The sequence below is a fragment of the Microcaecilia unicolor genome, chromosome 2, assembly GCF_901765095.1.
Source record: "Microcaecilia unicolor chromosome 2, aMicUni1.1, whole genome shotgun sequence".
NCBI lineage: Eukaryota > Metazoa > Chordata > Amphibia > Gymnophiona > Siphonopidae > Microcaecilia > Microcaecilia unicolor.
The window spans coordinates 381,006,384-381,020,187 of NC_044032.1; the positions used below are offsets into that span (position 1 = coordinate 381,006,384).

General features: G+C 48.6%; 1 protein-coding gene across 5 annotated transcripts in view; it reads left to right on the plus strand.

The window, feature by feature from the left end:
• Positions 1–13,804, plus strand: part of YTHDC1 (YTH domain containing 1) — a 274,467-nt gene that overhangs the window by 155,410 nt on the left and 105,253 nt on the right. For all 5 annotated transcript variants that reach the window (XM_030190527.1, XM_030190528.1, XM_030190529.1 and 2 more), the window contains one exon: positions 1,597–1,681. In XM_030190527.1, coding sequence (XP_030046387.1) covers positions 1,597–1,681 — 85 coding nt within the window. The remainder of the gene's footprint in view (positions 1–1,596; positions 1,682–13,804) is intronic.

A 13,804-nucleotide genomic window follows, 5' to 3' on the forward strand; every position in this document is an offset into this window, starting at 1 on the left:
GGTGCATTCCATGCCTCATTCTGAAATCACCAGAGATTTTGATTCCAGTGGGAGTCTCATGTTAACTTCTTTCGTCCCTTTTGGAAACCCGTGGTACCTTCCTCCATACCCGCATGAATCCCGCAGGTTTCACAGGATTCCCGTAATCTGAATTTGTGTGCCGTTCTCTAGGAAGAGATCCACTGCCTTGGCATAATTCAGAGTGTGGTGTATATTTCAGGAATGATGTCAGCATTTTTTCCCTGTAATTATATGAAATGTAGCCTTAATGTTGGTGACTGTCTTGCTGTTTGTTCCCTAATCCTTGAGGGAGCTAAGATGTAGGTAGTAGTGTTATATTTTGGGGGTCATCCTCTTTTTAGTACGAAATTATTGACTGGCTGAGGTCTACACAGAGTTCTTATAGGCTCACTGTGAAGTTGATAGATCTCAGTCTCCATCTGCTAGTAGGAGTATGTAAACCCAAGAATCTGGACTGATCTGGAGGGACCAAAGGAAAAAGAATTAGTAGATAAGCCCTAATTTCCTTTACAATGCCTTCCTTTTCTTCAGAAATCTTTTGTGCTTCTATGCTTTCTTGAATTCTGATATATCCTTGTCTCTCTTTCTTTCACCAGGTGGCTATTCTGTGCATCCACAACCATTTCTGAAAATAAATATTTCTTTAAATTACTCGTGAATCTGCTCCTTTTCATCTTTATCTTATGGCCCCTTATTCCAGATCCTCCTTTGTAAGAAAAGAGGCCTACTACCTCTGCATTTATACCCAGAAGTTATTTGAGCATCTTTAATTCAGGGTATACATGGATATATTTGTCTGCTGTCGTTAAACTCCATCTGGTTTATCTCACTTGCTTACCACAAGTAAAATCCTTTGTTCTCAGAGTGAACTCTTTACCACTGCCCTTTGTTGCTTTTCACTCGTCTTGTTTCCAACTGACTCATCGCTTAAAGGCCCATGCCTAGGGTACTCTAGTTGCTTTTGCAGAACCATGTCAAAGGCCTTACTGAAATCAGATAAACATAAGTGCATTTCTTTCCTGACTAACACATGCCTGCTCACTCTGCAGCTGCCTCATTCTTCTCCACTGACCACTAACCCTGCCTCTTACATAGAGGGTACAGTCTTCAGTCGCTCTACCCTGCAGCCTGTGTACTCTTCTCCCTCTTCACGTTCTTTTGCTGCTTTCCTCCATGCAGCCCTCTCGCCTCCTAGGCTCTGAATCCACCTCCCATGCTTCCTGGGTCCCTGTGGGCAGGATGATTCTGCTGCCTTGTGCTCCCCGTGTCTCCCACCATCCAAGAAAACATACTTGTCCTAAGTGAATGGGTGAATGCATTTTTTTTTTTTAAACTGAACATGGTTATCACCAAAACTGAGAACATGGTTACCACCCTTGTTTACTCTTATACATTGTATCAGTAGCTTTATGTAGTGGCTTACACTCATGCAGGGAGAAAAGCAGATTTAAATTTTGAGTATGTGAAAAAGCAGACTGTTCATCATAATGCATAGTTTTATCCTTGTACTTATAATCTGGAACTGAAGATCAGTAGTTAGTTTTATAATTACTCGTTTTATATGATACCTTGCAGGCGTGAATTGCCTTTCACAAAATCCGCTCACCTTACCAATCCTTGGAATGAGCACAAACCAGTAAAGATTGGACGCGATGGACAGGTTTGTCTGTTTCTCATCTTTGGCTAGGATAGGATGTGTGGTGTCCGGAGCTTTATCTTCTTAGTCATACGCTTTAGAAGAGACATTTTTAACTATGTGGTTGTGACTTATATAATACCACAATTGCTTTTTGAGAAATCATCTTTAGCAAAAAAAAAAGAGGTACATTTTGAGGGCTGACTTTTTGTTGTGGGATTTTTAGATTTTTTTGTTTGTTTTACAAATTCACACAGTAAACACACCTCAGGTTGAGTATAAGGATAGAATATATAGTATACGTTATACAGATATGGCCAAGTAATTACCATGCATTATACTTATATTTATTTATTTTGCTGCATTTGTATCCCACATTCCATATCATCATGCTGATCAATCCATAGACTGGTGGGTTGTGTCCATCTACCAGCAGGTGGAGATAGAGAGCAATCCTTTTGCCTCCCTATATGTGGTCATGTGCTGCTGGAAACTCCTCAGTATGTTCTCTATCTCAGCAGGTGGTGGTCACACACAGCAGCAGCTCTGGCTAGGTCTCCAAGCCTAATTCTTAGGTTTTGTTGAGTACCTGGGGTTGAGGGCTCTTCTTGAGCAACGGAATGATAAGTACAGAGAAGAGTTACATTTAAGGTATATAAGAAAATCAAGCAAATTAGATATTACAGATAAAATATCAAGTGAATTAGGAGTAAATAAGTAATTCATAACAGGTATGTAGGAGCAGGACAAGATAAAACATTCAATAATATCTGGTTGGGGTTCTTTAAATGGTACCCCTTTTAGACCAGGCCACACCATTGAGTGTGGTACCCTGCTAGCAGATAATGGAGGCAGAGAAATTTTAATATTTTAGTGGCATACTGTTATAAGAAGTGGTGCAGCCTGCAACAATTCGGTATTTCTCTGCCTCCAGCAGATGAAACAGGTTGGTCTGGAGGAGCAGAACAAGTAGTTACTGTAGGTCTGATTCACTTGAGGCATCACTTGTGGGCTGGAGTTTGCAGTGGCCTTTGTCAGCAGGGTGAGTTCAGTTGTTTGTTTCTTATTCTCACCTCCCTGACTCTGGGGAGACTACCAGAATGGCAGGTTTGAGGAATAAAAGGAAAAGGAGGCTTCCCAGGTGTCTGTGCCAGTATAGTCGTGTTTAGCAATGCTGGTGGGGGAGGGGTTATGGCAGGTACAGGAACTAGAAAAGCAAAAAGGAGGAACAAACCTAACGTAACCACGAGCTAACAAATAAAACAGTGAGGTAGTTGCAAGGAGGATATAAAATAGTCTTTATTGGGAACAGGTAAAAGACGACCCAACACGGCCATGTTTTGGCCCGAAGGCCTGCCTCAGGGGTCTGTCGTTGTAGCAGAGGTGCTTAACAACAGGAGTTTAATCAAAGTTCTGGCTGTGTAGTCCTTGTGATATCCACAATTTGACGGAACTCGCATCACTGACTTTTGCCGGTTGTACGGCCACTGCAACTCAGCACTTTCTGTCAAATTGTGGATATCACAAGGACTACACAGCCAGAACTTTGATTATACTCCTGTTGTTAGGCACCTCTGCTATAACATCAGAGATACAACAGACCCCTGAGGCAGGCTTTTGGGCTGAAACACGGCCGTGTTGGGTCGTCTTTTACCTGTTCCCAATAAAGACTATTTTATATCCTCCTTGCAACTACCTCACTTTTACCTGTACCCAATAAAGAATATTTTATTTCCTCCTTGGATCTACCTCACTGTTCTATTTGTTAGGTACAGGAACTAGTGCATGAGCAGATTTTTCTAGTTCTTTTGCATTGGGAGGAGGTTTCTTCATTGGCACGTGGCTCCAGGGAGCCATGGCAGTCAATAGTGGTCTGGTGGTGTGCAGCCAGCGCTTGAGGTGTCTTCTGGGACTGTTGAACATGGAGTTGGTTTTGGTGGGAATGGCAGCCTTGTTTTTGCCAGACCACATGGCTCCTGCATAATCCACTGCAGTTCACAGTATCACTAGATGGAGAAGTGCTGTCCTTCCCGATGGGGTCTGGGGCCCTTGAGGGGGTGGTCCCAGGGGTGGGGGGCAGTTGATTTTTAGGTCCCTGGTTTTGTGTAGACATTATCCGAAAGTATTCAGATCGCATTGTCCAGCTTCCAAGGGGCCTAGAAAGATTTGAGGAGCATTCAGGGTTTGAGCCTTGTGAGCGTAACCAAGCATCTAAGGCGTATGGGTGGAAGTTCCAGAGAGTACAGGCCTGCATCCTTGAGAATCTGGTCTTGAGCAGTTATGGGTCCAGCCTGGAGAAAGACAAGTTGGTGTCACCTGTGGTGAGTCAATTCCACAGAAAGGGTGAGGGCTTGGTGCATTCATTCAATCGTGACTATGCTAGGACGCCACTGATGATTTGTGTGGTCTACAGGATTGCAAAACATCCATTTCTGCTGTTCTTACTGGCCCTAGATTAACCGTAATGTCCCTGGTATGTGGATAGGATCATGATCCTGGTAGAACCCCCCTCTTCACCTTTCTGTTGGTCTGAGTTTTCTGTGCCAAGGGCCAGTTACATTATCAGATCCCGATCCCTTGTGGTTTACTGATTGGCCTTTGAGAGAGGTTGTTCGAGTTGAAAGGGCTATGCTCCTTCCATAGTGGCTACTCTTCTGAAGGCTAGAAGACCTTTGATGTCCTTGGCTTGTGTGTGAGTCTGGTTACTTTTTGAGTACTGGTGTGAAGACTGTGGCTTGACCATGTACAAGCTATCTTGCTAAGTTTTCTATCCTTATAAGAGGGATTAGATAAAGGTGTACCCCTGAACTCCCTGTATGTGCAGGCAGCAGCCCTGACATGTTTGAGGCAAGGTGGGTGGTTTATTACTAAGATTACAGCCAGACGTAGTACAATTTCTTATGGGGGTCAAGCACATCTGCTCCCTGAGGTGCTTGGTGGTTCCAGAGTGGGATCTGAATTTAGTTGAGAATCTCTGTCTAGGCTTCCCTTTGAAGAATGCATCATTTTGTGACTCCTTTGAAAGCAGTGTTCCTTGTAGCAATTTGTTTAATGCCACGGATCTTGGAGCTCCAGGCTCTCTTCTTGTTGTTATCCCTTTTTGAATGTCTCAGAATATTCAGTGTCCATTCAAACAGTCCTTTCCTTCTTGCCGAAGGTGGTCTCTTCCTTTTATTTGAATTAGTCTCTCTCTTTCTCTCTCTGGCTTTTCAGTTGAGGTGTGGGGGGGAGGGTCAGGTGTGAATGGGGTTAGATCTCCATAAGTTGGATGTTCATAGAGCTGTTTAAGGTTCCTGGAAGTTACCAACAGTTTTTGAAGATTGGATCATCTTTTTGGTGTTCCGGTTCCACGCAGGGGACAAGAAGCATCCAAATCCACTGTCACTCGGATTGTTGGCAATTAGCATACATTCTCAATTGCCAGGTGGTTCCGGAAGCGCTTTGGGCACACTCACTAGGTTACTGGTGGCTTCTTGGGCAGAGGCTAGAACACTCTCACCCAGAAGATATTTGCAGGGCGGTGACATGATTGTTGATGCATTCCTTTGTTAAACGCTACAGAATTGACATTATAGTGGGGTCAGATAGTGTCTTTTGCAGGGCAGTAATGGACTGACTTTGTTTACCTCCCGACTTGAGGGACAAAGCTGAGGTGCATCCCTCCGATGTGGACTGGTCTAGCAGGGAAGATATAATTAATCTTCTCCGAGGACAAGCAGGCTGCTTGTTCTCACTGATGGGTCGGCGTCCACGGCAGCCCAGGAACTGGAAGTGCTTTCCAAGTACTCTTCAAAGCTTCGTGGGAGGCCCTGGCGCGCGGGGACCGCCCACCGCGCATGCGTGGCCGTCTTCCTGCCCGCGCACGTCCGTTCCCGCCTCAGTTTCTTCTGTTCCGTGGTGGAGAGTGGCTGCGTGCCGGTCTCTCTCCCTCAAGCCCAGAGAAACTGTATCTCGTCTGTTCACAAGGTTCACGCACTTTATTTTTGTTTTAAAGTGCCACTTTCTTTGTTTCTCTTTCCTTTAAAAATAATAATAAATTAATAACCCTTATTTCCCTGTCATCAAACAGATGAAGCCATTACGTATGGGTTGTGTCCATCAACCAGCAGGGGGAGATAGAGAGCATTCAACTTTTCACAGTGCCTCATGGCCAGCCAGCTCCACTGCCTCTTCAGTATTCTCTATCTCCCCAAGCAGGGTGGCTGCAGCTTCTTCAAGCTCCATCAAAAATCTGCCTGGGGGTGGCTCCTAGCTTGCCAGTTGTTAGCCGGGGTGTTAGAGGCTATAGCAGCTTCACTTTGAAGGCACATAGGTTAGCCCTTTCCCTGCCTTACCCATGCCCCCGTGGATGTGGACATATTAGCTTGCTTTTCCCTGTCCTTTCCCACTCAGTGGATGCAGACACATTGGATCACCTTTCCCTGCCTTTCCCACTCATCTGAGCCTCCGGAGTTCTTATTACCTCTGCTTTCCTCACAGCGTTAAAAAAAAAAAAAAATGGAACAGAGGTTTTCCTTTGATTCTTCTATGGGACCGGAGCTGTGATACTCAGTCCGGTGAGGTAAGAGTGTTTTCTAACTCCTCCGGGGTGGGCCCGCGATCGGGGCTTTTTTGGCGCGAAACCGCCATTTTGAATTTTCCCGCCGTTTTCGGCGATGGCTGCAGAGAATGTAAAGTACTGTTCCCGGTGTGGCAAGCGCAAATCAGCAGCGGGGCTCTGTAAATCGTGCTGTACAGGTGTAAGAGCCGGCCCGAGCATGGCGAGCGATGATTCTTCCCTCTCAGAGCTGGCAGCGGATGCCATTTTGAATTATCCGCATGGCGCGGCCTCCGTAGACACAGAGAGCCCGGGGGGCGGGGAGGGGCGGGGGGACACTTCGAATTGAGGCTATTCAGGGAGCGGCTAGCCCCGGACGGGATCTGGGTGCCCAGGGCGAGTTTTTCTCCCCTGATTTTGTGTTATTGTATAAAGCGTACATGCTGAAAAGAGCTCTCCCTCAAGGGTCGTCTGAGGCCCCTTCTATTGTGTCTCCCCCCCCCCCCCCTCCCCCCCGGTGGATTCTGGCCTGGGATTGCCTGCTGAGGCTGTTTTTCCTGATAATTGGCATAAAGAAAAGCGTAGAAGGGCTAATTCCCCTTCTGATTGTGGTGCACCTCCTCTCCTTCTCCCCCCCCCCCCCCCCCCCCCCCCCCCCCCCAGGTGGTCGGGCTGTGAGGATTCGGAGAGTTCTGGCAGGCCTTCGTGGTCTGAGGAGCCAGAGTCAGGTGCAGAATTACCACAGGATCTAGATGATCCCTCCGCGGTGAGGATTTTCCACCGTGATGAGCTGCCAGCGCTTATTTCAGATGCCCTACAGGTCCTTTCTGTTGAAGAGCCTGACAGTGGCACGGCCTCCTCTGTGAATCCTAGGATGGCTAGTACCAAAAAGTCTGCTCGAGCCTTTCCTTTGCATGACTCCATCCAAGAGCTTATTTCCTCTCAGTGGGCTGACCTCGAGGGACCTTTGAAAGTTTCCAGGGCTATGGGGCAATTATACCCTCTACGTGAGGAGCTTTTGGCTCGCTTTGCAATGCCTAAAGTAGATGCCCTAGTCACTGCAGTGACAAAGAGAACTACCCTCCCTGTGGAAGGAGGAGTTGCCCTGTAGGATATACAAGACCGTAGACTGGAAGCAGCACTTAAACGGTCCTTTGAAATTGCAGGTCTTGCTGTTCGGGCGTCTGCATGCAGTTGTTATGCTGCTAGAGCCTGCCTGGCGTGGTTGCAACAGGCAATGGAACAGCCCAGAGATGGAGCGGAGCCCTTCTTGGATGTGGCTCTGCGGCTGGAGTCGGCCTTGTCCTTTTTGGCTGATGCCCTTTATGATATTGTCAGAGCTTCGGCTAAACAAATGGCAGTAGCAGTGGCGGCTCACCGTCTTATTTGGCTAAGACATTGGGCAGTGGACATGGCCTCTAAGCAAAGGTTGGTGAAGTTGCCCTTTCAAGGCCTTCTCCTATTTGGTGAGGAGTTGGAAAAAAAATTGTTAAAGGCCTGGGAGATCCTAAACCCCAGCGCTTGCCCGAAGATAGGCCGAGGCCTTCCTCCAAGGGCCAGGCGGTCCACTCCTCTTATAGTCCTCGCTTCCGTGAAGCTAGAAGGTACCGCCCGGGGCGTTCTGCTGGGTTCACTTCTCGTGCCCGTTTTTCAGCAGAGGAACTCATTTCGCTCGGACAAGCGTTCCGCAGCCACCGGCTCTAGGCCTGGAGTTCAGGGGCGACCCTCTCAATGATGGTGCGCCGGCCCCCTCCTCGCTTCCTGTCATCGGAGGACGTCTTTGCCGAGGAGTGGGCCAATATTTCCTCAGATCAGTGGGTTCTGGACGAGGTGGCTACAGAATAGAATTCAACGCCTAGAATTCAACGCCCCAGTAAGAGACTTGTTTGTGAAGTCCCGATGCGGTTCTGCCGCCAAACGGGCGGCGGTAGAGGAGACTTTGCAAGGTCTGATTCAGTTAGGGGCCATGTCCCCGGTACCTCCCGCCGAACACGGCTACGGCCGATACTCCGTCTACTTTGTGTTGCCGCGAAAAGGTGGGTCTTTTCACCCTATTCTGGACTTAAAAGAATTAAACAAGTCCCTGAGAGTGCGGCATTTCCACATGGAAACCCTGCGCTCATAGGCGGTCGGTGGCCCAACTGTTTGAGGAGGCTAAAGGGGGCGGGATTAGGGGTGAGGCCAGGGGTGGGGCTTACATCCATAATTGTCTGACAACATAGAAAATAAATAAGTAAAACAAGTCACAATACCTTTTATTAAATTTAGATATTAAATATGTATCATATGTCAAAAAATAAAGTGGTCGCTCAAAGCATGTACTAACCACAATTGCTCAACTGCAAAACACTATGCACAAATTTGTGCAAAAACACACTCATAAACCTTACTGTGCCATAACACAGGGCAGACCCTAATAAACCAATATACCACCCATACGGAAAATGCAGACCGTCAACAATATGAAACAAGGGATCATAGTATCACAATTCTCATGTAGAGCCACAAAACACCCTTTTAGGGTGGAAAGTGTTCACAATGAGCTCCTTTTATGTAGATCCTTCAAGAGGTAGTGTGTCATGATTTAGGCTCTAAAACCCTTTCTGATGATTTGGTGCCACTTCAGTAAGGCCACTACACAATCTCTCCACTGCAAAACACTATACACAAACTTGTGCAAAAACATACTCATGACCTTACCAAACCATAACAGTACTAATTCCAAGGTCAGGACAAGCTACAACCTTATGCATGGAAAGGCAGCACTGTAATTACACCGGGCTCTAAAACACCAGTGCACAACCTAGTGAAACAAAAAAACCCCAAAAAGGGCTGAAAATACTACACGCTAGCAGAATACTGCACCTTGATCACATGAAAAACACATGACACAACAGATATGAAGGCAAAATACTGAACTGGAAAGTTACCTCAGGAAGTCACTCAGCATGCAGCATTACTAGAAAAATTGAAACTTACATGCAAAACATCACAGATGCACATTTCCAAAAGCTGACATATTCCAGTTAATAAATTATGAATAAAATACTTTTTTCTACCTTTGTTGTCTGATCATTTAGTTTTTCTATTTGCTTTGGTCCCAGCGTCTTCTGTTTTATGCAGGGTCGTCTTTCTATTTGATATTTTTTCTCTCACCATGTCCACCATCCTGCTGTGTCCTTATGCGTCCTGTCTACCATCTGTAGCCCTGTCCCTATCCTTCAGTATCCCGATCCAGCTCTTAAAATTCAACAGTTTCCCCTCCATCCATATCCAGCATTTCTCCTCACTCCCCTCCATCCATGTGCATATACTTCCTCTCCATCCATGTCCAGCACCTTCCTTCTTTCTCTCCTACCCTTCCATCCAGTGTCATCCCTCTTTCTCTCTCCTTCCTTCCACCCATTACCCTCTCCCAGTCCTTCCGTCCATTGTCTCCCTCTATCTCCCCTTCCTTCTAGACAGTTCTCTTTCTTGACCCTTTTCCATTCAGCATGTCCTCTCTCACCCCATCCTTCCAGTGTCTTTCCTCTGTCCCTCCCTACCAGCGTCTTCCCTCATTCTGCCCCCTCCTTCCAGCATTTTTCCTCTTTCTCCCTCCTTTCATCCAGCCAGCATTTCTCAGTCTGACAGTTAGGGTCTCCCCCAGTTTCTCCCCAGCAGCTTCTCTCTCTCCCCTGCCCATGTCCCCTCTTTCTCTCCCCATCTTTTTCTGGCTCTCCCCTTCTTTTTTCCATGTCCCTGGCTCTCCTCTGCTCTTTTCCATGGCCCCTCTTTCTCTCCCCATCTCTTTCTGGCTCTCCCATGCTTTTTTTTTCCATGTCCCTGGCTCTCCACTGCTTTTTTTCCATGTCCCTGGCTCTCCTCTGCTCTTTTCCATGGCCCCTCTTGCTCTCCCCTGCTCTTTTCCATGGCCCCTCTTTCTGGCTCTCCACTGCTTTTTTTCCATGTCCGTGGCTCTCCCCTGCTCTTTTCCATGGCCCCTCTTTCTCTCCCTATCGCTCTCTGGCTCTCCACTGCTCTTGTCCATGCCCCCTGGCTCTCCCCTGCTCTCCCTCTCCTCCTACCGTTTCCAGCCAGTGGCCACGTTCTCTTCTCTCCCTCCGGCCCGGGCCTCTTAATAGCAGCGCTGACAGAAGAATAAAAAGAAGCGCGGGGCCGCAGCAGCCTTCAGACATGCGCTGTCGGCTCTGCTGGTCCTCTGACCCCGGAACGGGAAATTGACGTCACGGGGCAGAGACCGGCAGAGCCGACAGCGCATGTCTAAATGCTGCTGCAGCCCCGCACTTCTTTTTTTTCTTATGTTATGCTGGCTGTGTGTGGAGAGTAGCGACGGCAGGTCTCGTTCCTGGCTGCCGCTGCGCTGCTCAACAGAAGATTTCGTCGAGTCTTGTCTCGGCCCGCATTTAGAGGTAGGCGGGGCCGCGGGAAAGTTCACAGTTTGGGCTGGGGAGGCTTAGCCTCCCCAAGCCTCTTATACGGGGCTTCTATGCCTGCCTCCCGTCATTGCTGCGGTACAGCCAGGAAAGTTTCTCACGTCTCTAGACCTGAAAGAAGCTTACTTGCACATACCAATTTGGCCCCCACACCAGAAGTTTCTGAGGTTTGCGGTGTTGGGAAAACATTTCCAGTTCCGGGCCTTGCCTTTTGGCCTCGCCACAGCTCCCCGAACCTTTTCGAAGGTAATGGTGGTAGTAGCTGCTTTGCTCAGGCGAGAAGGTATCAGGGTTCACCTGTACCTAGACGACTGGCTCATCAGAGCAGACTCTCTAACAGAGAGCTACCAAGCTACAGCCAGAGTGGTCTCAGTACTTCAATCTCTAGGCTGGGTCGTCAATATGGCCAAAAGTCACCTGACCCCCTCGCAGTCTGTAGAATATTTGAGGGCCAGGTTCGACACAGACTTGGGCTATGTATACCTACCCGAGCTAAGGCGGTGCAAGCTTCAGAATCAGGTCCATCTGCTCCTGAGGATGCCCCGCCCGCGAGCTTGGGACATTGTCCAGCTGCTGGGATCGATGACAGCCACATTGGAAGTGGTGCCCAGGGCGAGAACGCACCTGAGACCTCTACAGTATTCCCTACTTCAAAGATGGTCTCCAGTTTCTCAGGATTATCAATGCAGACTTCTTGGCTCCCTGCGGCCCGACTAAGTATGGAGTGGTGGCTCTCAGACAGCATGCTGCGGCGAGGAATGCCACTGGCGCTCCCCGATTGGTGTCTAGTAGTGACAGATGCCAGCCTGAAGGGCTGGGGCGCACATTGCAAGGGGAAGCATGCCCAGGGTCTATGGACACCCGAGGAGGTGGAGTGGTCCATCAACCGCCTAGAGTTGAAAGCGGTGTTTCAGGCGCTTCTGGCCTTTCAAATGACCCTGGAAGAATTGGCTGTCAGAGTGATGTCGGACAACACGACAGCAGTGGCCTACATAAATCGACAAGGCGGCACTCGGTGCAGAGCACTGGCTGCGCAGGCCGAACAGATTTGCCACTGGGCCGAGCTGCATCTTCAGTTTCTGTCGGCAGCTCACATTGCAGGTCAGAGCAACGTGCAAGCCGATTATCTAAGCAGGCATCAGATCGATCCAGCAGAATGGGAACTAGCAGACAAAGTATTCCTGCAGATATGTGCCAAATGGGGCAAGCCCGTGATGGATCTTATGGCGACAAGTTCAAATGCCAAAGTCCTGTGCTTCTTCAGCAGACGGAGAGATCCTCGCTCGGCAGGGTTGGATGCCTTGGCTCAGCCCTGGCCTCCGGGCCTACTATATGTGTTCCCTCCGTGGCCCTTGATAGGGCGCGTGCTCCTGCGGATTCGGCTGCACCCAGGAGAAGTGGTCCTCATCGCCCCATATTGGCCCAGGAGGCCTTGTTATGCGGACTTCCGACAGATGCTAGTGGAGGCTCCCCTTCCTTTACCTCTGGTACCGAACCTGTTGTCACAGGGCCCGGTAGCCATGGAGGACGCCTGCCGCTTTGGTCTTATGGCATGGCGATTGAGAGGGCGCAATTGAGGGACAAAGGCTATTCAAACACAGTCATTTCCACTCTACTGCAGGCCTGCAAGCGTTCCACTTGCGTGGCTTATGCCAGGATTTGGCGCCAGTTTGAGTCTTGGTGTGCTTCAAAAGCGATTACACCCATGCAGGCTCCTGTCTCGCCGATTCTGTACTTTTTGCAGGATGGTGTACAAATAGGCTTGGCCTATAATTCCCTGCGGGTGCAAGTGGCAGCGTTGGCCTCCCTTCGTGGTAAGGTTGAAGGCGTGTTTTTAGCTGCTCATCCAGATGTGGCACGGTTTCTTAGTGGGGTGCTTCGGCTCCAGCCTTCCGTGCGAGCACCCTGTCCAGCTTGGAACCTGGGGCTAGTTTTGAAGGCCCTGCAGGCTTTTCCTTTTGCACCGCTTCGGTGAGCATCGGAGAAAGATTTGACACTAAAGGCCGTTTTTCTTGTGGCCATTACTTCGGCGAGACGGGTGTCAGGACTCCAGGTGCTGTCCTGTAGAGACCCATTTCTGCAATTCTCAGAGTCCGGGGTCACGGTTTGGACCGTGCCTTCCTTCATGCCTAAGGTGGTTTCAGCGTTTCACCTAAACCAGCCTATTTTCTTGCCCTCCTTTGATAAGGAGGAGTTTCCAGAATCTTTTGGGCAGTTGCACCTGTTCGATGTGCGCAGGACTCTGCTGCAGTATCTGCGAGTTACTATCTCTTTCAGGATCTATGATCATCTGTTTGTTTTGCTATCATGTCCTCGCAGAGGGTCTCCAGCGTCTAAAGCCACTATTGCCCGCTGGCTCAAAGAAACTATCTTTTCAGCTTATCTGCTTGCCAGCCGGTCTCCGCCTGTAGCCTTTAAGGCGCATTCTACCAGAGCGATTTCTTCCTCTTGGGCTGAAACTGGAGCACAACATGGGCTTCTAAGCTCTCTTTTGCCCGACATTACAGGCTGGATGTAGCTGCTAGGAGGAATGCGTGTTTTGGAGCACAAGTGCTAGCGCCTGGTGTGACCTGTTCCCACCCTATAGGGATTGCTTTGTTACATCCCATACGCAATGGCTTCATCTGCTTGATGACAAGGAAGGGAAAATTAGGTTCTTACCTTGGTAATTTTATTTCCTTTAGTCATAGCAGATGAAGGCATGAGCCCTCCCTGTATGATTGTATGCTGTGAATCTGTTTCAGGTTCTGTTCTTGTTTCCTGAAGTTCCTTCCTTGGGAGAAAGTTGGAAAACAGTCTTCAGGATTCATGTTCACTTATAGGAGGATGAGTCCATTCCCTCCAGGAGGTTGCGTGTATCCCCTCCAGTTATACAATAAGGAGGACGAGTTGATTCCCTCCAGGAGGATGTGTTCATTCCCTCCTTTTGAGTTCATGCCCTTGTTAAGGGGCCATCGTTCGCTGTGAGGAAAGTTCATGTTATTCCCATTGCAGTTTGCCATACTGCTTTGGAAGCTTCAAATACTGAAGAGGCAGTGAAGCTGGCTGGCCATGAGGCACTGTGAAAAGTTGAGTGCTCTCTATCTCCCCCTGCTTGTTGATGGACACAACCCATACGTAATGGCTTCATCTGCTATGACTAAAGGAAAGAAAATTACCAAGGTAAGAACCTAA